This window comes from Pseudorasbora parva, chromosome 7, assembly GCF_024679245.1.
Source record: "Pseudorasbora parva isolate DD20220531a chromosome 7, ASM2467924v1, whole genome shotgun sequence".
Lineage (NCBI taxonomy): Eukaryota > Metazoa > Chordata > Actinopteri > Cypriniformes > Gobionidae > Pseudorasbora > Pseudorasbora parva.
The window spans coordinates 2,432,329-2,456,193 of NC_090178.1; the positions used below are offsets into that span (position 1 = coordinate 2,432,329).

The 23,865-nt window shown below is 40.1% G+C and overlaps 1 protein-coding gene across 1 annotated transcript; it reads right to left on the reverse strand.

Annotated features, from left to right (window-relative positions):
- Window positions 1-2,419: 2,419 nt before the first annotated feature.
- On the reverse strand, window positions 2,420-18,243 carry slc25a32b (solute carrier family 25 member 32b). The gene is made up of 8 exons (XM_067447761.1): window positions 18,147-18,243; window positions 17,808-17,974; window positions 15,949-16,099; window positions 12,007-12,092; window positions 9,536-9,690; window positions 7,505-7,618; window positions 4,742-4,887; window positions 2,420-2,785 (listed from the first exon to the last, which is right to left on the reverse strand). Exons 2-8 carry the CDS (start codon window positions 17,959-17,961, stop codon window positions 2,665-2,667), a joined length of 927 nt encoding a protein of 308 aa, XP_067303862.1. The 5' UTR covers window positions 17,962-17,974; window positions 18,147-18,243; the 3' UTR covers window positions 2,420-2,664.
- Window positions 18,244-23,865: the final 5,622 nt, after the last annotated feature.

Genomic DNA, 23,865 nt, shown 5'->3' on the forward strand with positions numbered 1-23,865 from the left:
AATACAATGTGTTGAATAATTTCTAAATGTCAATAAAGTTTTTTAAAGATTTCCTAACTTTGGGTACATCTTCTTCAAAGAGCGCTGGTTATTAACCTATGAGCGTAAGAAATTAAGGCCATGAATTTGAGCTCATTAACACAAATGTCAGCGATGAGCCAGAAATGTCAGAATCAGTAAATCTGTGTGTTGGAGGTTTGGTCAAACATTGAGTAGATTTACACACATACACACCAGGGTCAGGCAATATGACCAAAACTATAATTTCTCTTATTTGTAATCTGAGCCTATAGGCAGCTGCACAACATGCACACACAGCCGCAGCACACACGTTTAAATATCAAAGCATTAGTTCACTTTTAAATAAACTTTTGCTGATAATTTACTCACCCCCATGTCATCCAAAAAGAAATGAAAGTTTTTGATGAAAACATTCCAGGATTTTTCTCCATATAATGGACTTCAATGGGACCCAAACTGTTCAAGGTCCAAATGACAGTTTCAGTGCGGCTTTAAACGACACCAGACGATGACTAAGAGTGCGTTCACACTTGTAGTTCGGTTAGTTTGGTCCGGACCAAAAAACAAAAACAATACATATAGTCCTGGTCCGCTTAGCGTTCACACTGGCATTTTTAACAGCGAACCTAAAGTTACCGAACCAAAGGCACAGGGAGACGCTCACAACCTGATTGGTCGGCTTATATGATGTAGGAGCTGCTTACCGAACATTCAAAACAACGCTGTGTGCCGGATTACACGCGGTCATTTTATGCGTGAACATATGGCATTATTTTTACCCGCTGAGAACTCATGAAGAGCTCAGAAAATGTTCAAAACATTCAAAACAGCTCCAGGATTTCCTCCGTTGTGCAGAAAAGACACGGCCGTTCTGTCGTCTGTGCCGACTAATGGGCAGCACAAGTCCTCTGATGAGAAGAACCAGGTCTGCTTTTTGTGCGTTTTCTAGCATTTTCAAAACATACTCGTCAGACCAAATATTGATGAGGCTCTTCCTCGTTGCTCTACGTTTGCCCTCTAACGTTAACATTATTCATTTTGGATACACCGATCTTTCCGCGTCGTTAAATCAGCTGACTTACGCGTGGCATCTTGTGACATTACATCTGGTTTTTGGTCCGTTTACATGTCTTTGGTCCGTGTTGCGTTCATATATCAGTCGAACCGCACCTGAGTTCGTTTGGAAGCGGACCGAGACCCGTCTTTTTAGCGCTCTCGGTCCGCTGGTTTGGTGCGCACCAGGGTTCGGATGGCAGCGTTCACATATGTTCAAATGAACCGCACTAAACGAGCAATCGCACCAGGGTTCGTTTTAATCGAACCAAACATGACAAGTGTGAACGCACCCTAAGGGTCTTATCTAGCCAAACCATCATCATTTACACAAAACAAAAAAGTTTACATTTTATACGTTTATCACAGGCTTGTGGCGTCACGTAATATGCAATTACGTTGAAAAGTAAAGTAGAGTCAGTGTTTACAAGTGTGCGGAAGGAGGAACATACACGTCTGTGTCAGTTTATCATTTAAAACATTTTTACGAACACTTGTAAACACTGACTCTGTACTTCTGCCTCCGTCAAGCATAACCTTTTTTAGCGTAACGAATGTACATCACAGAACGGAGCAAGGCCAGCATTTTTTGCTTATAAAACTTAATTTTTTTTCATTTTTAATTTAAATGAGAGATGGTTTGGCTAGATTAGACCCTTAGTCATCGTCTGGTGTCGTTTAAAGCCGCACTGAAACTGTCATTTGGTCCTTAAACCGTTTGGTTCCCATTGAAGTCCATTATATGGAGAAAATTCCTGGAATGTTTTCATCAAAAACCTTCATTTCTTTTCCACTGAAGAAAGAAAGACTATCAGCAAAAGTACTGAGTACTGAACTAATCCTTTAAAAATAAAGGATTCTTCTTTGGAGAAGCGCTCAGTCTTCATGTAAATAGCGAATCCGCTCATGGCTCGAGCTCAACTGGCTTTTAAAGGGAAAGGGAGATGAGACTCTGATTGGTTTATTGCACGATACACCCAAAACACGCCCATGACTCATTAAGAGACGAGGGACAACATTTTGGACCATGCGCCGTTATCCCGTCGTTAAACTAGCAAAAGTGGATTCAGACTATGAGCTCACATTGTCAAAATAGGGCCGATTGATTCACATTCAGTCTCGTATATTGTGTTGTGTTGCTGCTGCTGTTCCCTAAACGACCACTGGTGTCGCTAACAACCCCTTTAAAATCACTGCGATTGTTGTTTAATTTTATATCGCCAGCGAGTTCTTCAGATATGAGTATTTCATATATTGCCTAGCCCTACAGTTTTCACATATCATCATCATCATCATCATCATCATCATCATCATCATCATCTCCAGACTAAAAGTTTAAACCTGATTTGAATTTTACACTTTTTTTTATTTAATAAAACAAACACCCTTTAAGAGAATATAACTTACAGCCACTTTACATAAAAAAACAAGTTAGATAATCAATCCCTCATGTCCATATTCAGCATAATGTCACACAAGTGGCGGTTTCGGACACAAATGACACTTTGAACTCAGTGGCATCATGGAGTTCAGTTTTCCAGAGGTTTTCCTGGTCGTTTTGTTTCACGTTTATGAGGTTCGGTCGCAGTTTCACCGGTCTAGGAGAAAGCGCGAAACATTCTCATAGACCACAAAAGTAATGCAGCAGGCCGGAGTGACGCGGATCAGGTTTGGCACCATGCCTTTGTAGAAGCCCAACAGACCCTCGTTTCTGAGAAAAAAACACACGTTGTTATAAAATAATCCTCATCTGAGAATGATTAGTGAAGGATCATGTGTCACTGAAGACTGGAGTAATGATGATAAATTCAGCTTTGATCACAGGAATAAATCACACTTTACTATATATTCACATAGAGAACAGTTTTTTTGCAGTACATGCAGTTTAATTTAGGGCTCTATGAAATGTTTCATTTATTTTAGTTTTATAGTTTATTCTGTTTTCATGTTTTTGGACTCTGCTTTAATGGTCAGATTAAATCTGACCGACTCTCGTTGATCTTCTGAACACAAATGAAGACATTTGTAACGAAATGGATGGAAACTCAGAAGTGAAGACCAGGAGAGTATCTGGGTATATCTTTCGGGCAGGCGTTCCTCTTTATTGAGAAACACACGCGCCGTCTGTGGCTGCAGTCGTCCAAGTCTAATTTTAAAAGTATACATTGTAATTTATCCACATTTCAGGGGGAGGGATTTACACAGTAGAGGAGGAGACAATCTAAACAAAGGAATGCACATGCCGTCCAGGTAAAAGGGACACACCCCATACATTTCCATGTCACCAGTCCTAATCCTATCAGCATAACAGTACCAATCAGACGAATAGATGCAAATGTGATCACTCTGACAATGTTGCTTATAGATCAGGAAGTGCATAAAAACAAAAGACTGATTAGCTTGATCTCCCTAGAATGTAGTCAGTCTGTACCTCCAAACTGTAAAGCATTATGTACATAACAAACTGTTAGTATACTATTACATTGGAACCTTGATATAACAATTTATAAATTTGTAATCCCACACTGTCCTCCACTGACAGTCTAAGCAACTTCCACTGACGCTTCAGAAAGTTCATAAAGAGATCCTAAAACTGATCCATACGGATCGAGCGGATTATTCCAGATGTTCTGAAAAGACTCGAAGACTTTATAAGAGAAAGGAAAGTCTGACGGGTTTGGGTCGACATTAGGGCGAGGAAATGAGGACCGGATTGTCATTAATGGGTGAACTGGCCCTTTAAGTGACTGAACTACTGTTGATTTATTCAGACAAAATCTGACAAATTCTGTGATATTCTGCATTATACTGTAAATCCCATTTCTATTAATGGATTCTGTGATTCGGCCCACATTTCCTGCATCACAGAAATCATACGGCCCTGATTTAATGCCATGATATTCAATTTAAGACTCACTACTCTAATATAAGACATTTTAAAGGCCTTAAAGGGTTAGTTCAACCAAAAATGAAATGTCTGTCATTAACTCCTCTCCCTAATGTCGCTCCACACCCGTAAGACCTCCGTTCATCTTCACACACAGTTTAAGATATTTTATATTTAGTCCGAGAGCGTATGCAAGTGTATGCACACTATACTGTCCATGTCCAGAAAGGGAATAAAAACATCATCACAGTAGTCCATATGAGACATCAGTGGGTTAATTAGAGTCTCTTGAAGCATCCAAAATACATTTGGGTCCAAAAATAACAAAAACTACGACTTTATTCAGCATTGTCTTCTCTTCCGGGTTTGTGTTCAATCCTCAAATAAAGATTCAAACGGTTATGAATCAGCGAATTGATTCATGATTCGGATCGCGTGTCAAACTGCTGAAAGCTTTCCTGCAGCTCAACTAGTAGAGCGTGCCGCTAGCAACGCCAAGGTCATGGGTTCGATTCCCAGGGAAAGCAAGAAATTACAATAATGTAAAAATGTGTGCCTTGAATGCAATGTAAGTCGCTTTGGATAAAAGCGTCTGCCAAATGCATAAATGTAAATGTAAATCACTTGACATTGGCTGAACCAGTGTTTTTGGGTGAACTAACCCTTTAAGTTGTGGAAGGTCAGAGTTTAAGAACCGTGGAAACCCTGATTTAAGTCATTTCCATCTCCAACATTTGGTCTGTGTGTGTTCTGCTCGAGTGTGTGTGAATCCAGGCTTACCTCCAGGTTCTCCGGACAACATCCACCAGTCCGTCATACGTGTTGTGCTGATCCTGCAGACGCGCTCGGACCACCTGATACGGGTAGGTCGTGGCCACTGCGAATATTTTGGACAAAGCTGCCATAGTGATGTATTCTAATGGATTCTGGAGAGAAAATAGAGCGTGAGTTACTATAAACCAGGGCCGTAAACACCACAGCAAGACGTGTGTGTGTGTGTGTATGTGTATGTATGTGTGAGAGAGAGTGAGTGTGTGAGTGTGACTGTGTGAGAGAAAGTGTGTGTGTGTGTGTCTGTGAAAGAGTGTGACTGTGAGAGAGTGAGTGTGTGAGTATGACTGTGTCTGTGAGAGAGAGTGCGTGTGTAAGAGTGTGTGAGACTGAGTGTGTGTGTGTTAGAGAGAGTGTGACTGTGTGTGTGTGTGTGAGAAAGAATGTGTATGTGTGTGTGAGAGAGTGTGACTGTGTGAAAGAGTGTGACTGTGTGTGTGTGTGTGTGTGTGTGTGTGTGTGTGTGTGTGTGTGTGTGTGTGTCTGTGAAAGAGTGTGACTGTGAGTGTGTAAGTGTGACTGTGTCTGTGAGAGAGAGTGCGTGTGTAAGAGTGTGTGAGACTGAGTGTGTGTGTTAGAGAGAGTGTGACTGTGTGTGTGTGAGAAAGAATGTGTGTGTGTGTGTGTGTGAGAGAGTGTGACTGTGTGAAAGAGTGTGACTGTGTGTGTGTGTGTGTGTGAGAGAGAGAGTGAGTGTGTGAGTGACTGTGTGAGAGAGAGTGCATGTGTAAGAGTGTGTTTGTGTGTGTGTGTGTGTGTGTGTGTGTGTGTGTGTGTGTGTGTGTGTGAAAGTGTGACTGTGAGAGAGAGTGAGTGTGTAGGAGTGTGTGAGACTGAGTGTGTGTGTGTTAGAGAGTGTGACTGTGTGTGTGTGTGTGTTTGTGTGAGAGAGAGAGAGAGTGACTGTGTGAAAGAGTGTGACTGTGTGTGTGTGAGAGAGAGAGAGAGACTGTGTGTGTGTGAGAGAGTGACTATGTGAAAGAGTGTGACTGTGTGTGTGTGTGTGAGAGAGAGTGACTGTGTGAAAGAGTGTGACTGTGTGTGTGTGAGAGAGAGTGACTGTGTGAAAGAGTGTGACTGTGTGTGTGAGAGAGAGAGAGAGAGAGAGACTGTGTGTGTGTGTGGAGCCCATTCAGTATATATATAAACACTTTACAATAAGGTTTCATTCGTCTCCCAATAATAAAATATTTCTTAATGTTGTCCTCCATTATGTAGAGCCGTGTTTGTTGACAGACTGTTCTAGGTCCACCAGCGCTCGTCAACGATGGCCAATCAGATTAAAAGAAGGCGGGGCTTCCTAATCACTGAAGATGAGTGTTAATTCCAATGCAACTTTTCGTTTTTACAGTAAAAGTGTGTGTGACAAGATAAACGTAGCTAAACATTTAATATTTGACTGTTTTACAATAGATACGTTTAACGACCCACGGTAACAGCGATGCAAACTACTCAACTTTTTTAATGTAATTCATTATTTTGAAGTGAAAATATGCCGTCATGTCATGCATTACTGAATCTATCGAGACAAGAAACTTTTTTTTGTGACATTTTAGACATGCAAACGAGTAAATATGTGCGCATTTTAAAATAAAATGTTATTTGCAAAGAGTTTCAATGGAACTATATAGGCTATAATTAGACCAGGAACTTTTTTTTACCATTCTTATTTCTTTATCCCCTCAAATCCCTTCTAACCCTCTAATTACTTCATTTCTTTAAATAAAAAACCACCATCCCCTCAAAAAAATATAATAAAACTGTGGTCCCCCCCAATGTTCAAATCATGGTTACGTCCTTGCTTCAAACCCCATTTATACGCTGATAAATGTGGTTATTTAGCATAAAACCACATTTAAAGTGCAACTATTTTATAAAATCTGACAGGTTTGCATACATTATTTCCTCATATGCTCCATTGTTGCGGCTCCTCTCTTCCCAGTCTGTCAGTAACTCTGTTTAGTTCCTGTCTCTATGAAGCCCCTCCTCCTGAAAGCACACTGTGCTCTGATTGGTCGGCTGGAGCAGTGTGTTGTGATTGGTGTTTGGGAAATGCCCCGCCCCTCACCATAACCACCAGTTTCACCAACTCAACCAGGCCCTGCCCCTTTATTCTGCGCATTAATTATTATAATGAGGAATATTGCAGAGCTTTTGCACGCTCAGACAGCAACACTACACACTAATGAAAGATGCATAAGAGTATAATAGGGGCTCTTTCAGTAAGTTCACCTATATGTCATGTTTTATTTAGATTTATATTGAATATTCACACAGATTTCCTGCTTCTAAACGCTCATAACTCATAATAGTGCCTTGTATGATATTTCACTGGTGTTTTGGGGGGAAAGTTTGTGGTTTCTGTTTATTTATTCATCAGCTACAGGACGGTTTAATTGTTCTTAAAATTCACTTTTGCACATACCTGCCAAATATAATCAGATATAGCATCAGTGCTATGTTTGAGCTCTTTGTGCCGCGGCCCATAATGTCTCGGTTTGTTCATACACTCTCGATTCTCATGAATATTAAACGCTGATGAAGATTAATTATTATAATGAGGAAAATTGTGATGTCCGAGCTTTTTCATTCTTAGACAGCAACATTACACACTAAAGACAGATGGACAAGCTCTATTAAAGTAAGGTCATGTGATTGTCTATTGCTGTATAATGTGATGCACAGCCGTTTGTGTGCATTGCTTTTACTAACCAGTTTAGCATCTGATTGCATCTTCCTGTACTTGTTATAATCCCTCTTCAGCTCTTCGTACGCCATGAACTGCAGTGCACCATGGGAGGTTCCAAACAAACCCGGAACAAACCCCTAAGGATCACAACCGTTAACACAGTGAGATGAAACAAACAAACAAACCCCGCAGCGCAAGCACAATCAAAAATATAGCCGTGCATGCGAGTGGTTTCCTTATGCAAGTGCGCCCCCTGGTGGTGCAGTGTGGAACTACAGCAACCCTTACTGTTAGAGGGAGAAGGGTCTGACTCCAGAGTAGGGTTGCACCAGTCGTTCTTTCTTAAATTTGAACGTAAAGTCCACACTAGAGGCTTAGTAACTACTAGCTAGTTTGTAACTAACTCTGTACTTTTTTAGGTTGCACCATTTGATCTTAATGGGATAGTTCACTTTAAAATGAAAATTCTGTCATCCTTTTGTGGATGTTGTTTCAAACCTGTATGAATTGCTTTCTTCCGCTGAACACAAGGGAAGATATTTTGAAGAATGTCAGTAACCAAACATTGACTTTCATAGTAGGAAAAAAAAAATACTATGCAAGTCAATGACTCCAGTTAACTGATTGGTTATTGACATTCTTTATAAAGGTTTCGTTATGTTATGACTTTACTTGTTGGGGCACATGACTATTAACTAATGGATTAATATGTAATTGTGGTTATGGGTTTTGAATTAATTTTGAATAACATAATGATACCTTTATAAATCGTTAGCTAATGATTAATTAAAGCAGACGACTGGAAGCTGAAAAGCAAAGCTTTGACCCGTTGTGGTAATTAACACGTTAATTTAAATGATTATAGTTATAGTAGTTATTATTACACGGCTCTGTGAAATACTTGATTCTGATTGGTCAATCGCTCATTCCAGCGGTATGTTATTTCCAGATAACACACACCGCTCATACGGGTACTACGAGTTATCTTGACCGGTTCTACTTCTGTGCTTAACGCTGGCGCCATCTTGTGGCTTAAAGAGCCGTGGGTTACAATGGAAGACTTCAAGGCGGGTTTCCTTTATAACGTTTTTAATATGGATATTTTTCTGACACAAACGCATCGAGTCGAATCAGAAGGCTCTATTAACCCATCGGAGTCGTGTGGAGCACGTTATTTGACGGACAGCTGCATTTTTTATGGACTTCAGAAACAGCTCCAACTACTGCTGGGATTAACGTTAGCCTGGACTTTTTAAATATAACTCTGATTGTATTTGTCTGACAGAAGAATGTCATAAACACCTATAATGACTTGAGGGTGAGTAAATCATAGACTTGGTTTCATTTTTGGGTGAACTAACCCTTTCAGCATTCATTTCAACATTTAGCAGCAATAGATAAAGGCTTAAAGCAGGTTGGAACTGTCTTTCTTCGCGGAAGTTTTGCGTAAGAGCTAATAAAATATTTAATCTCAAGACAATATTTAGTGTGTAATTTATTTGAGACTAGTAGCCGTGTAATAAGCGGGATAATGTCCACCCAGCCGGTTGTTATCGCAGAATAAACCCCTTCAGAGTGACGCTCCGCTTCGCCTCGGGGTCCTGATCACTCTGAAGGGGTTTATTCTGCGATAACAACCGGCTGGGTGGACATTATCCCTTACATACTGTATAATATGTTATAAAGGAATTAATATATTATGACTCATTTAACTAATAACAATTTAACGATTAGTTAATCTATTAATCATGAGGAATCTTCATTAGTTGCTGATGCAGTAATCATTAATAAATGGGTTAGTTCACCATTAGTAGTACATTAACTTAAGCATGAATGAATGCATATTAGTGCACCCGTATTGTGAAGTGTTACCGGTTATTTGTATTGTATGCATTAAATAATCTTTTTAAATAAACAAAATTACTGTTAAAAAAAAACACCTTAGTATCTATATTTTTATTTGAATATCGATACCTTTCGATGCTCAAATCAGTATTGATGCGGCCGTCCCTACACCTACCGAAAGCACAAGACAAGCGTTCATTATCCCGTACCCGATAGAGTCCCGCGATCCCTTCGTGCCGGTAAATCTTGGCCAACGCGTCCATCATGCCCCTGTACTGCTTCCCGGACGGATCGGCGCTGTACTGCAGAACGAGCCGGGTTTTGGTGACCCAGATCGGATTGGTCAGGCAAAGCGTCATGGCCCCTAAACAGTGACACAGAATATAAAGGAAATGAAGGACAGATGTTGTGAAACTAAGATCCACATGAGAAGAGTCGTGACCGTTTGCATGAAGGCTGAGCCCGATTCAATTAGAGAAGCGCGTGACACACACACGTTTGTTTTTGTGACATATGGGGACATTCCATAGGCGTAATGGTTTTTATACTGTACACACCGTATTTTCTATCCCCTTACACTGCCCCTAAACCTACCCATCACACACACACACACACACACACACACACTGCCCCTAAACCTACACACACACACACACACACACACACACACACACACACACACACACACACACACACACACACACACACACACACACACACACACACACACACACAGCCCCTAAACCTACCCATCACAGGAAACATTCTGCATTTTTACTTTTTTACTGTCACAAAAAGCTTTTCATAAAATGAATGGAGAAATGAATCGCTGGTCATTTAATCGGAGAGCAATGCTGGTCCACTGACGGACTGCTCGGATAATCACGCGGCTATGAAGATGAGGGTTCATTTCATTTCAGCAACTGTGTGTGTGTGTGTCATCACTGGAGATGACACCTGAACATGAACAGTGTTCTTGTGTGCGCACGTGTGTGTATGTGTGTGTGTGTGTGTGTGTGTGTGTGTGTGTGTGTGTGTGTGTGTGTGTAAGTGTGAGAGTGTGTGTGTGTAAAAGTGTGTGAGTGTGTGTGTAAAAGTGTATGTGTGTAAGAGTGTAAGTGTGTGTGCGTGTGTGTGTCCACAATGTAAATGGATTTATAAACATACTAAATTATGTTTTTTTAATGTAAAAATGCAGAATGTTTCCTGTGATGGGTAGGTTTAAGGGGCTGTGTGTGTGTGTGTGTGTGTGTGTGTGGGGGGGGGGGGGGGCATGCTTTTGTAACAAATGTGTATAATGACATGGGTATCACACAGGTATTACAGGAGAGGGTGAGATATGAGGACATTACCCATGTCCCCACTTTTCGAGTTTTTATGAGAAAGTAAAAATGCAGAATGCTTCCTGTGCTGGGATGGGTAGGTTTAGGGGCTGTGTGTGTGTGTGTGTGTGTGTGTGTGTGTGTGTGTGTGTGTGTGTGTGTGTGTGTGTGTGTGTGTGTGTGTGTGTGTGTGTGTGTGCGAGATGGGTAGGTTTAGGGGCAGTGTAAGGGAATAGAAAATACGGTTTGTACAGTATAAAAACCATTACGCCTATGGAGAGTCCCCATATGTCACAAAAACAAACGTGTGTGTGTGTGTGAGTGAGTGAGCTATATATATATATATATATATATATATATATATATATATATATATATATACACACAATGCCACTTTACAATAAGGTTTCACCAGTTAAAATAAACAAAACAAAAAATACTTTAGAATATATTGCAAATACATTTAATAATGTTCACAAATAAGACCTTATTGCAAAGTTTTACCAGGGATTTTGTAAATCCATAAGCAACAACAGAAGTGTGATTTACTCTTCAATTATTTAATCTTGAATTTTGATGACACTTTCATGCTCTCTGTCATTTAAACCAATCAATATCTGCGCTCGGCCTCCCTCGTCATGCTTACTTTATCTGTCAGGAATGATTACAAAGGCATGTGCTGGAATTCACTTTGTCAGCGTCTTTATCATTGGGACTGATGGGAGAAAATAAATGAGCGATCCAGGGAAACAGAGGGAAAGCTCGAGCACTTATTCTTCATCTTTTAAGTGAAGCCGAGATAAAAACACTCAGATAATCAGTGACCTTTAATTCATTTGAGTTAGTTTTAGTTTTCAGTTCAGTTTAAAGGGTTAGTTCACCCAAAAATGTGAATTGTCACTAATTCCTCATTCCGACAGCCGTCAGACCTCCGTTCATCTTCACACACAGATGAAGATATTAGTGTTGAAATCCGATGGCTCAGAAAGGCCTTCATTGACACCAATGTCATTTCCTCTCTCAAGACCCATAAAGGCACTAAAGACGTCGTTACAAAGCCCATCTCACTACAGCGGCTCTACAATCATTTATGAAGACAAGATAATATTTACTGTGTGCAAAAAAACCTAAATAATGACTTATATAGTGATGGGCTGATTTCAAAACAAAGCTTCGAACGGTTATGAGTCAGTGAATCGATTCATGAGGTCTGACGGGTGTCCAACCACATGAGGAATTAATGACAGAGTTTACATTTTCAGGTGAACCTTTAATGTATGTCCTGTATATGTTACCATTAAAGAACATATAATATATGAATAATAATAACAGGCTGATGTGCATGTGGCGACACTGACCTGCCCCGCCGGCCGAAAGCAGGTGTTCAGCCGCGGTCAGCTCCGTCTGCCGGCCCTCTTTACTGTATGCTTTGATTGCATTGTAACTACCAATAAAAATAAAAACAAGTTATATTACTTAAGAGATATATCTAACAGCATATTGATTCGTCTGTGGAAGGCAGAATAAATGCTCATTTACTGAAAAGTACTACACCATTGTCATTAAATGAAAAAAATTCAATGTATTGCTAAAAGTTGGGATGCCTTTACACACACATGAGCTTCCCATTGTTAATCCGTAGGGTTTAATATGGAGTCGGCCCACCCTCTCTAACAGCTCCAGCTCTTCTGGGAAGGCTTTCCTCAAGGTTTAGGAGTGTGTTTATGGGGATTTTTGCCCATTCTTCTAGAAGCTCATTTGTGAGGTCAGGCACTGATGTTGGACGAGAAGGCCTGGCTCTCAGTCTCCGCTCTAATTCATCCCAAAGCTGTTCTATCGGGTTGAGCTCAGGACTCTGTGCAGGCCAGTCCAGTTCCTCCACACCAAACTCCTCATCCATGTCTTTATGGCCCGACGCTTTGTGCACTGGAGTATATATATATATATATATATATCAGAGTTTCCGCTAGAAAAAAATGGTGCCGGTCAAAGTGAGCAGAGGTTTCGTTTTCCGGACATTTTGATGATATGCCGGTCAAATATCGCCTCTTAATTAGTAAAGTTGAGGAAAACTGAAAGCAGTTTATGTAACTTTGAAAAAAAATGACATAATCAGGCCGTATATGCAACATGTTTATTAGCCTAACTTTCAAATAGACGGGAAAAAAAAACATGAACGTCCGATTGGTGTCAATCAACCAATTTTTTAAACTATGGTTTCTACATAAGAGGACATGTCCCCACCACTTTTTTAAAACATCTTGCTTCACGGATGAACCTAACTAATACAAACAAAACATCTCTGGTTAACTAGAAGAGTATCATTTCATTCGTTTGTTAAATAAGAGGCGATCTGGCGCTCGTTGTCGCTGTTATCAGTGGACAGATTTCTCTCGCGGCTCATGCAGTCTCCACACAGACGAGCGCTTTAATCTAACGCTTAACGCCGTTGCAGAGACTTTCTATTTGTTCCGGTCAGATCACGAAACAAAATGCACAAAAACTGTCCCTGCTCTTGATGTACAACCACTGATGGTATTCGGTTTTGATGAGAGATCACACATAAATGCGTATAAATAGTATGAGTGTGCAATGTCGTGGAATGTATATGCCAAAACTCATTTTGGTGTGCATTAGGGCTGGGATAAACGATTATTTTTTTAACGATTAATCTAGCGATTATTTTTTCGATGCATCGATTAATCTAACGATTAATTTTTCCTGTCCGATTCGGTTACGATTCGATTCGATTCCCGATTATCTCCCCATTAATTGCCTAATAGCAATTTATACATGTTGATTTAATTATCTGAATGAAAAAATGAATTCCTTAACATAGCAATATATGTTTATTGCTTTTAAAATTCCAAAGTAAGACTATACAAGAGCAATGCATTCAATAAAACCTTGAAAACATAAAGTAGGCTACACACACACACACACACACACACACACACACACACACACCACACACACAAATAAATAAGTATTAACCTACAACAAAGAAACATATTATACGATTTTTCTATGTATGCAACTCAGCCTACAGGCTATGCCCATCGATTAAATATCAACAAGTTGGTTAATCAAATCCGGGGACACACTGCAAGCGTGAGCGTCTCGGCTGCGTGGCGTGTCCGTTTTTGTTTCGGCTCACATGTTAACAGGTTCTGCACACTGACTGTGACGCGCGGAAAACGCGTGCATGCTGGAAATAGAAGAGCGCCTATTTTTCGCGCGTGTTGGGAGCGTCTCCAGGCAAAATAGAATAGGAAAAGATGTTTATATATCATTTTGACACGAATACATATTATTAAATTACATTTTCATGTTTGAAAGTCTGTAGGTTTACATAAATGCAGATATAGGCTTAATTTTAATAATAAAAAACGACAAGTATCGATTTTGAAATATTGCAACTGTCAATACAGAACGAAATATTCTGTAGCCTATTTTGCCGTCAATACCATAGATATGTGGCTACTGCCGACGTTGTCTTTGCTGTATCAGTAGGCTGTTTATGTTTAACATTAGGAATAGGGCTTCCCTCCGCATCAATAGCAGCAGCAGCGCCGCGTCAGACACGCTTCTATAGTGTGTCCAAAGGCAGAGAAAACGCCACGCAGCCCCGTGGCTGACCCGCAACAGAAACGCCACGCGCATCCGCGGCATGACAGTGAAAAAATTTACATGTAGAGTGCATTATGGGCGCCAATATTCCGTTTAAAACCAGAATAGTCCTGGGCAGGGGCGTGGGACTGGGGGGATAAAGGGTACTGAGTAACCAGGGCCCAAGGCAGGGAAGTCCGTTTTCTATACATACACATACATGGTACGGGGGCCCAGCAAGATGGTTTGTACCCAGGGCCCAAAATTTGGTGCTACGCCCCTGGTCCTGGGATGAAACTGCTCACTTAGAGGATGGATACCCTCGGTCACATCAGCGCGATTAGACATTGAACATTTTAAATTTAAAACAGCTTATTATGTAACGTAGCCAATGTGTCCGATGCTTTCACTTGATGCAAACGTTTGTTTTTGTGATTAAAATACATCAAATATTACCAAAACATCTGTCTTCCTGTGTGCAGAAATTTGTTTATGTAGCCGTGACAACAAAACGCGTGCGCGCATGCCTGTGATGCTCCGTGCGCACCGCGCACCAACCCCATAGACTGTGGCCAACCCGCAAGCCTTGCACTTCTGAAAGTCTGAGGAGCCACTCGTGTTGCTACCATAGATATACATAATAAATAATATACTTAATTACATAATATACTTTATTATGTACATCTATGGTTGTTACTACTCTCCGGCGCCGCCATCTTTATTTTGAGTCTGACGAATCGACGCGCATATTTTGCGTCGACGTATTTTTTGCGTCGACGTCAGTTGTCCCAGCCCTAGTGTGCATATGATACGCTGTTTTTTGCGTGCATAAGCCGCGTAACCTTGTTCTCCGCAAGACGACTTCGCTGCTTCGTCTTTATCCGATTCTGCAGCGAGAACCCCCTCTCTGCAGGAACACAGGGATTACACAGGCTATCTTGGCGAGCTCGGTCCACTCTGGATACATCATATCACATATGAGGACTTCGCAGGCTGTGGAGAATTGCAATCCTCCATAGCCACGGAGCGCTGTCATGACAGCGAGGGCATCACGTCGCAGGCTTACGGTATCGATAATAGACAGTTTTAATCTGACAATTTGACCGAAAAGATTACATTTTGTCGGACATTTAATTTTTTTCCCGGCCAATGTCCGGTAATTACCGGACTACGGAAACCCTGATATACATATATATAGAGAGAGAGATTCCTCATTTGTGTCTGCGTGGATCGGTCTAATGAGGCATCTATATATATATATATACTCTGATCACGCTGGTATTTTGATCCTTTTCTGTGGAAGTAATGCCGCTGGGAATACTAGATGAGATTCGTCTGATATGAGGTAAAAAATAATACAAATACTGTTGTGTTTCTCACAGAAAGTGATCGTTTCGTGTCCTAAGACATCAGTGTGTCTCCACGAACCTCAGGGTTTAATATGGATTCGTATGTCGGTGTTTTTTACTCTCATAGAAATACACCCCATTGACACGCATTATACGGCAACGGCTGAGTTAAAAATCTTCATTTGTGTTCTCCTGAAGAAGCAAACACACCTACATCTGGGACGCCCTGGGGGTTAGTAGATAACATCGCATTTTACTTTTTTCATTAAAAATTGACACCACAATAATGTTTTAAGATAAATACACACATGCGAGATAAATGCATAGAAAATAAATACCTACAAGAAAAAGTAAAGCCCCCATGATGCTCCAGCACCCCAGACATTGGGGGTGACCCCTTGATAAAGGCCCCGGAGCCCCTCCTGGTGCCAGATGCTCCTCATGCAGTGCAGAATGCCGCTGTATTTGGGTCTCACGTCCAGCCCATCACTCACTGCAACACAGGAGAGAGTCACACAATGAAGCAGACAGTCTCATGCAGCCTCGACCTGCTACAGGAAACTTACAAAATCAGGTTTATTCTTGCATATTTATTGGGGAAATCTTAAAAGGATTACGTAGGATGTAGAACACGTAGGATGCCACCCTATTAGCATAGACATCGGCCACAACTGCTTACTGACTCCGCCTTATTACCATAGACCCTACCCACAACTGCTGACTGACTCCACCTTATTACCATAGTCCCCTCCCACAACTGCTGACTGACTCCACCTTATTACCATAAACCCTACCCACAACTGCTGACTGACTCCACCTTATTACCATAAACCCTACCCACAACTGCTGACTGACTTCACCTTATTACCATAGACCCCGCCCACAACTGCTGACTGACTCCACCTTATTACCATAAACCCTACCCACAACTGCTGACTGACTCCACCTTATTACCATAAACCCTACCCACAACTGCTGACTGACTCCACCTTATTACCATAAACCCTACCCACAACTGCTGACTGACTCCACCTTATTACCATAAACCCTACCCACAACTGCTGACTGACTCCACCTTATTACCATAAACCCTACCCACAACTGCTGACTGACTTCACCTTATTACCATAAACCCTACCCACAACTGCTGACTGACTCCACCTTATTACCATAGTCCCCTCCCACAACTGCTTACTGACTCCGCCCTATTACCATAGACCCCACCCACGACTGCTGACAGACTTCCCCCTATTACCATAAACCCCACCCACAACTGTTGACTGACTCCACCTTATTACCATATTCCCCTCCCACAACTGCTGACAGACTTCCCCTTATTACCATAGACCGCTGACCTACTCTGCCCTATTAGCTTAGCTCCGCCCCCCAGTGATCTGTACACAAAGCATTTATGTAAGAAATGTATTATTATTAAAGCTGCTAAGGTTATTCAGTTGAGAGCACTGAGTTATTTTCTGATGTTTGATTCATATTAACAGCAGATATGGTAGTAGGTACTGTATATTACACTGCTGTCACTTTAATACAAACATTTATGAAAATGTGTTTATGAGAACATTGTGTGTTTTTGACACAACCAACTGTGTGTTTGACAGTTTAAGCACAACAAGACGTGAAAGAGAACTTAGTTTAATACTCTCGGGATGCTCTGTCTGACACACAGTTTTCTATGCGTGTGCCTCGGTGTGTGTGTGTGTGTGTGTGTGTGTGTGTGTGTGTGTGTGTGTGTGTGTGTGTGTGTGTGTGTGTGTGTGTGTGTGTGTGTGTGTGCGCACGCGCGCGCGCTTTCAGAAAATCATATATCAGAAGTTTTGCCGGATATGGCTTTAAAACACATGCAGAAACTCTCATAATGATAAAGAATTGCAATGTCACGTGAGCGTGATAGAGATTATCATCAAAACCAAACAGATCATGTTTTAGTGTTTGGCAGAGTATCAGAGGCAAGAGCTGTACAGGCCCCGCCCTCTTCTGGATAAGGGGCGGAGTTGCAGCTCATTTGCAATTAAAGATACATGTACAAAAACAGCATGTCACTAGTCGACACATACAACATGGTATAATAAATTATCTGTGGGGTATTTTGAGCTGAAACTTCAGACACATTCTAGGAACCCCCAAGACTTATATTACATCTTGTAAAGAAGAGACATAACAGACTCCCTTTAAAAAAAACATACCTGCGAACCTAATTTTGACCAGATCCAGCGGATGCAGCACCAGTGTGGACGCCACGCCTCCACTGAGCCCTGCCAGCAGATTCTCGATCCTCACGTGGCTGAAGAGTCTCCGCAGGGACGGGGCAGAGGAGCCCGGGCTGGGACTGGAGCTCATGACTGCTCCCGTGCTGTGCTCCGACACATAAAAACACCCGCTGTAACTTCAACACACTCCACTATCATTTCATACCAGTTGTACAAGTGAAGAACTCTGTGGGGTTTGCTATCACAGCTAAGTTTCAGTAAGAATTACGAAGGTATTATTGGTGCAAAACAACTCAACAGTGTCTACGACCTTACCGGTTAATGTCAGATCATACAGTGACAGCAGCGATGACTTGGAAACATGCTGAAACTGGAACATGGCGCTTTACATAACACAAACTGCGCATGCACAGCACTACCATTTCAAAATAAGAGTCTTTGCGGAAGTAATATTAAATTAAGCTAAAAAATAAAGTGTGTGTGTGTGCCTATATATGTATATATATATATATATATATATATATATATATATATATATATATATATATATATATATATATATATATATATATATATATATATATATATATATAGATAGACACACACACTTTATTTTTATATATTTATATATATATATATATATATATATATATATATATATATTTTTTTTTTTTTATTTATTTTTTTTTCGTTTTTGGCACTAATCACACATGTAATGACAGAATATCAATTATTTATGTATCCCAAAATTTGGAAATATGCTAAAACTGGGACTTGGCGATTTACACAACACAAACATACGATTTAAAAATAAGAGTCGTTGATGAGCACTCTGTTGAGCAAACTGAAAAGAATGTGTGTGTGTGTGTGTGTGTGTGTGTGTGTGTGTGTGTGTGTGTGTGTGTGTGTGTGTGTGTGTGCGTGCGTGCGTGCGTGCGTGCGTGCGTGCGTGCGTGCGTGCGAGCGTGCGTGCGTGTGTGTGTGTGTGTGTGTGTATGATATAATGTGGTTGTTTTGTGAACTTTTGTGAATTTCTGTGAAACTACGTGATTAAGATTGTTACTAAGATAAAACTAAAACAATTCTGCGTTTACTAGACATCTAGACTAGTCCATCTTTTTAAAATTATTTATATTTATTTATGCGATGTTATAAAAAAGTAAATAAAGTGTGATCAATTTTAAAATACAAAATAGTAAATAATACTTTTATACTATATATATATATATATATATATATATATATATATATATATATATATATATATATATATATATATATATATATAATAAATGTAATACATATTTAATCGTAATCGTATGTAGGTCAAAGTTTACCAGCACTTCAGATATGAGTAATAAGTGAAAAAATATATATTTTTCTAATTTAAAAAAAAAAATCTTTCTCTCTGATCTGCCTCTGAGAGGTGTGTGTGCGTACGTAACATCGCGAGATGTATTGATATGCCTGGCTATTCACCAAAGGTGAGGCACGTACTTTGCGTAACCACACTCCACGCATGTGACTGTTCTCTACGCCGCTGGCGTAGCAGAGTTTCGCGGAAGTGGTAACAAGGGGAATGTAGAGCTGCCAAAGAACGATCGGTTTCTAAAGCGGCGTTTGAACATCAACATCATGGGTAAGTTCTGCTGACCTTTACGATACACCACCTACCCAAAAACATCGCCGTTTGAGCATCGGTAACGTTTAACTGCAGTATCGGAAGAGTTTCGTCAGTTTAAATCGACTCGCGACTCGCGCTTTTACTGTAATTTCGGTTAGTGATAGCGCGCGAGGCATTTCCTGTCAGTTTTTTCCCCCTCTCGCAAGTCATTCAAGAGCAAAAAACGGCGCACGTTCGTTATAAATTAATCAGAATTAATCAAATACACTCAATTTTTCATAATTCTTAAACATCACACGGACATACTTTGCAGAAATGCGTATGGTTAGAACATAAGCGAGCTAATGTAGGTTAGCGGCTAATCACACAACAGCTAAAGTAACGAAGCTTTTTAATTTCTGCGTTATATTTACTTCTTAAATAATCTGTTTTAGTTGAATGAAAGCATGCCGTGCAGAGATGCTGTTTAGGGTGGACTCTAGAAAGATAAAATCATAAAAACAGGTCGAAAACGGACCATTTTGTGTTTGTTTAGTTTAATAATCTTAATGACCCATTTTAAAAGCTGCTTACATTAAATTATCATTTTTTTATCACTCATAATGCCATTATACCTACTGATATAGGGTTTGAGGGACATCTAAAGCTCTGTAAAAGCACAAATCATGTTTCACTAAGTTATTTGTGAGTGGCTTGGTGCATAAAAGTAGATAGACTTGGCTGTTAAATGTGCTTTTCCTCAGTTAATTCCTCCAGATCATAAAGCAGATGCTGCATGTCATTGAGACTGCGGTCAGGCTCTCGCATCCTGTACACAGAACTGTTTTAAATATGCCAACGCTTCACCTAATCTGACACCAGGTTTGTGTAGTTTAGGTTTAAATGTGTGGCTTTATTTCAGTCTTGGCTTCTCATTGCAAATTTCAAGTGAGTACTTCAGAGACTAATTAAATCAGTGCTATAAAGGGTTAGATATTTATTGCTGAAAGAATCCCAAGTTATTGTGCGGAATAAATGAAGCTGTGACATTTAAAGCGACCTCTTGTTTTATATTCTGCACCATCACTTCTCATCACAAACACACAGTTGTGGACCTGGACCACAAAACCAGTCATAATATTATTACATCATATGTAAGCTGAATAAAAAAAGCTTTCATTGATGTATGGTTTGTTAAGATAGGACAATATTAAGCCGAGATACGACTTGAATATCTGGGATCTGAGTTGCAAATAAATCTAAATATTGGGAAAATCATTTTTAAAGTTGTCAAGATGAAGTCTTTAGCAATGCATATTATTAATAATAATACATTTTTGATATAATTACGGTGGCACATTTACAAAATCTCTTTATGGAACATTATGTTAATATCCTAATGATTTTTGGCATAAAATAAAAACTGAATTTTTGACCCATGCAATGGAATTGCCACAAATATACCTGTGAGACTTATGGTAAATTTCTTTAAAAATTGAGATTTATACTTCATCTGAAATCTGATTAAATAAGCATCACTGGGTGCGTTAACATGCACACCAGTAAGCTGAAGATGCAAGTAAACCGCGTGTACATGACTTCATTAATAAACCGGGTTATTGTCTTTTAGTGACGTCAAAAATAATAATGTCCGTATCTGACTCGGAGTAATCCAAATGTTACGTCAGTTGTGATGTTAATAAAGCGAGTCAGCGGGAGATTTACGGCTCATATTACCCCTCATGCAGTTTTGACTAAACCTCTTCTACTTCTGCTGTATGAGATGAGAACACACCTTTACAGTTTTCTGGGTCTGAAAAGAGTCTGCGTTTGTGATATATGTCCTTATTTCATGCAAAACACTCGCTGGATGTGTTTAAATCTGCTCTGAGTTTGTGTTTTTGTCACCTATCACACATGTGCACTTCAATAAGCCGACAGAAAGCAGGTTAATGCGTTTACATGCCGCGCAAAATCGGGATAAGAGGCAAAAAACTCCCCGTGTCGACCGGTTTATGAGCTTACTCCGATAAAAGAAAACGGGTTACCGCGTTTACATGACAATGTTCATTGTCGGCTTATTAGGCATAATCAGCTTACGAACGTGCATGTAAACACACCCAATGATGTATAGTTTGTTAGGAAAGGGTAATATTTGGAACATCTAGAATCTGAGAGTGCAAAAAAATCGAAATATTGAGAATCTCCTTTAAAGTTGTCCAAAGGAAGTCCTTAGCAGAGCATATTACTAATAATATTACATTTGATATATTTACGGTAGGACATTTACAACATGCAACATGATCTTAATATCCAAATGATTTTTGGCATGAAAGAAAAATTGATAATTTTGAGAAATATACCCGTGGCGTGAGACTTACCATTTTAGAGCCATCTTGACAAAATTATGCTTTTATCTGACTTTCCAGTAGGGATGGGTACTGAAAACCGCTATTACCCGGCCCCGGGGGTGAATTTTGAAAGACCGTTGTATCGATAAGCTCGGACGTTATCGGTTCTGCTTTCGGTACTTTTGAAAATGCACAGAGAGAGAGACAGACACAATTGTGGCATCCGATTACAGATTTCGATTAATTGTGCAGCCTTTTATTATGCAGTCAACTGATAACACAACATGTGCATAAACTAAGATGGAAACACATTTACTGAGTAAATCCCAGTGACTTTCAATGCTTGGTGCTTAGTTTTCCCCCAAGGTGCACCTGTGCTCTTAAGTTGAAAAATGTAGGAGCACGTTTAAAAATTTTATGCGCGCAATTAAAGGATTAGTTCACTTTTAAATAAACATTTGCTGATAATTTACTCACCCTCATGTCATCCAAGATGTCCGTGTCTTTCTATCTTCAGTTGAATTTTTTTTTTTGTTGAGGAAAACATTCCAGGATTTTTCTCCATATAATGGACTTCAGTGGGAACCAAACGGTTCAAGGTCCAAATGACAGTTTCAGAGCAGCTTTAAACGACACCAGACGATGACGAAGGGTCTAATCTAGCCAAATCTTCGCTCATTAATATATAAATAAAAAAGTTTAAGTTTTATAAGCACAAATGCTGGCTTTGCTCTGTTCTGTGGTGCATGTTCGTTACGCTGCCTCCGTCAAGCGTGAACTTTTTTAGCGTAACGAACGCGCACCACAGAACAGAGCAAAGCCAGCATAAGACCCTTAGTCATCATCTGGTGTCGTTTAAAGCCCTTTAAAGCTGCTCTGAAACTGTCATTTGGTCCTTAAACCAGTGGCGGAGCCAGACGATGTAAACATTCGGGGCTTAGCCCAAACCTAGGGGGTCCGGGGACATACTCCCCCGGGGAGTTTTTTTCCCCATTTACATCAGCTAAATGCACTATTTTTCAGGCTGTTTGAGATCATAGAATGCCTAAAAATCTATATACTATCTGGGAAAATGATAAGTTACTTTCAGCCAGTAGAGCCTACAACCTGTCTGGTATTTAACTGTTCTCCAGCTGTAGTGAATCCAAAACACTAAAAATGTGTGAAAAAAAGGATGACTCATTTTCACCCCTGGCAAATAAAAAAGGCAACCATTATCTGACTATTTTTAAGTTAGCCTGCATAGGTGAAATTGGAATTTGGTGTAAACATCATTATTAATCTTTAGAGTTCATTTTGGTTTACTTTGTGCTTAGCTGACAAATTTGCTACATCAGAATCCATGACCAATCAGATGTTGTTTTCGGCTGCAAACTTTCGCGGTTGGTTAGTTCTTCAAAGGAAATGCCCATATTTGGATTAGACAGCGCTGTGTGTGAGACTGAGAGCTTTATAATGATACCAGGCATGACATGCTTCTGTGAATGGAGACGGCACGGGAGCTCGCGTTAGAATAACTTTGGATGATTTCAGGTAGAAATCTAAAGGCGCACAGTGACAAAATACAATGAAATGACCACCTTAAAGGCACAATATGTAATGTTTCAGCATTAAAAATATAAAAAATCACTATATCTATGTTATATATTTTTTAAAGTTGTGTGTTTACATTATCCCGACAGTTCCAATTAACTTCTAAATCCAGAGAAATTAATATTTTAATTCGAAGACACGGACCGTGTCTTTATTTCCGTTATGTCGCCAGTCTTTCACGTCATATCCACGTTTGCGTCTTGCTTCCTGCGGAACTCGGCGGAACCGCCAAACTCAAAGAGGAACACTGACAGTATAAGGGGAACCCCCGTATAAAAAAGTCTGTATGATAATGGATCATGACTACTCTTTGCCTGTACGTTTTGCCAGCTCAACAAAGCGCAAACGTAAGGGTGAAAAAAATGACCCGAGAAGATTTTGGGACAGTAGAAGAAGCAAGAGACGTGTAAACCTTGGAGAAGCCTTTGAAAGATGGCGAAATCTTCGTGACAAGCTCGGACTGCAGAGAGATGCTGATCTCGCTTGC

Bases quoted from the DNA above. Each gene is read 5' to 3' on its own strand.
- slc25a32b (XM_067447761.1), bottom strand. From the start codon at position 17,961: ATGAGCTCCAGTCCCAGCCCGGGCTCCTCTGCCCCGTCCCTGCGGAGA. The intron at 7,619-9,535 runs GTACGGGATAAT...TGTGATCCTTAG, and splicing joins GGATCGCGGGACTCTATCGG to GGGTTTGTTCCGGGTTTGTT. The intron at 2,786-4,741 runs GTAAGCCTGGAT...TTTTTTTCTCAG, and splicing joins GTTGTCCGGAGAACCTGGAG to AAACGAGGGTCTGTTGGGCT.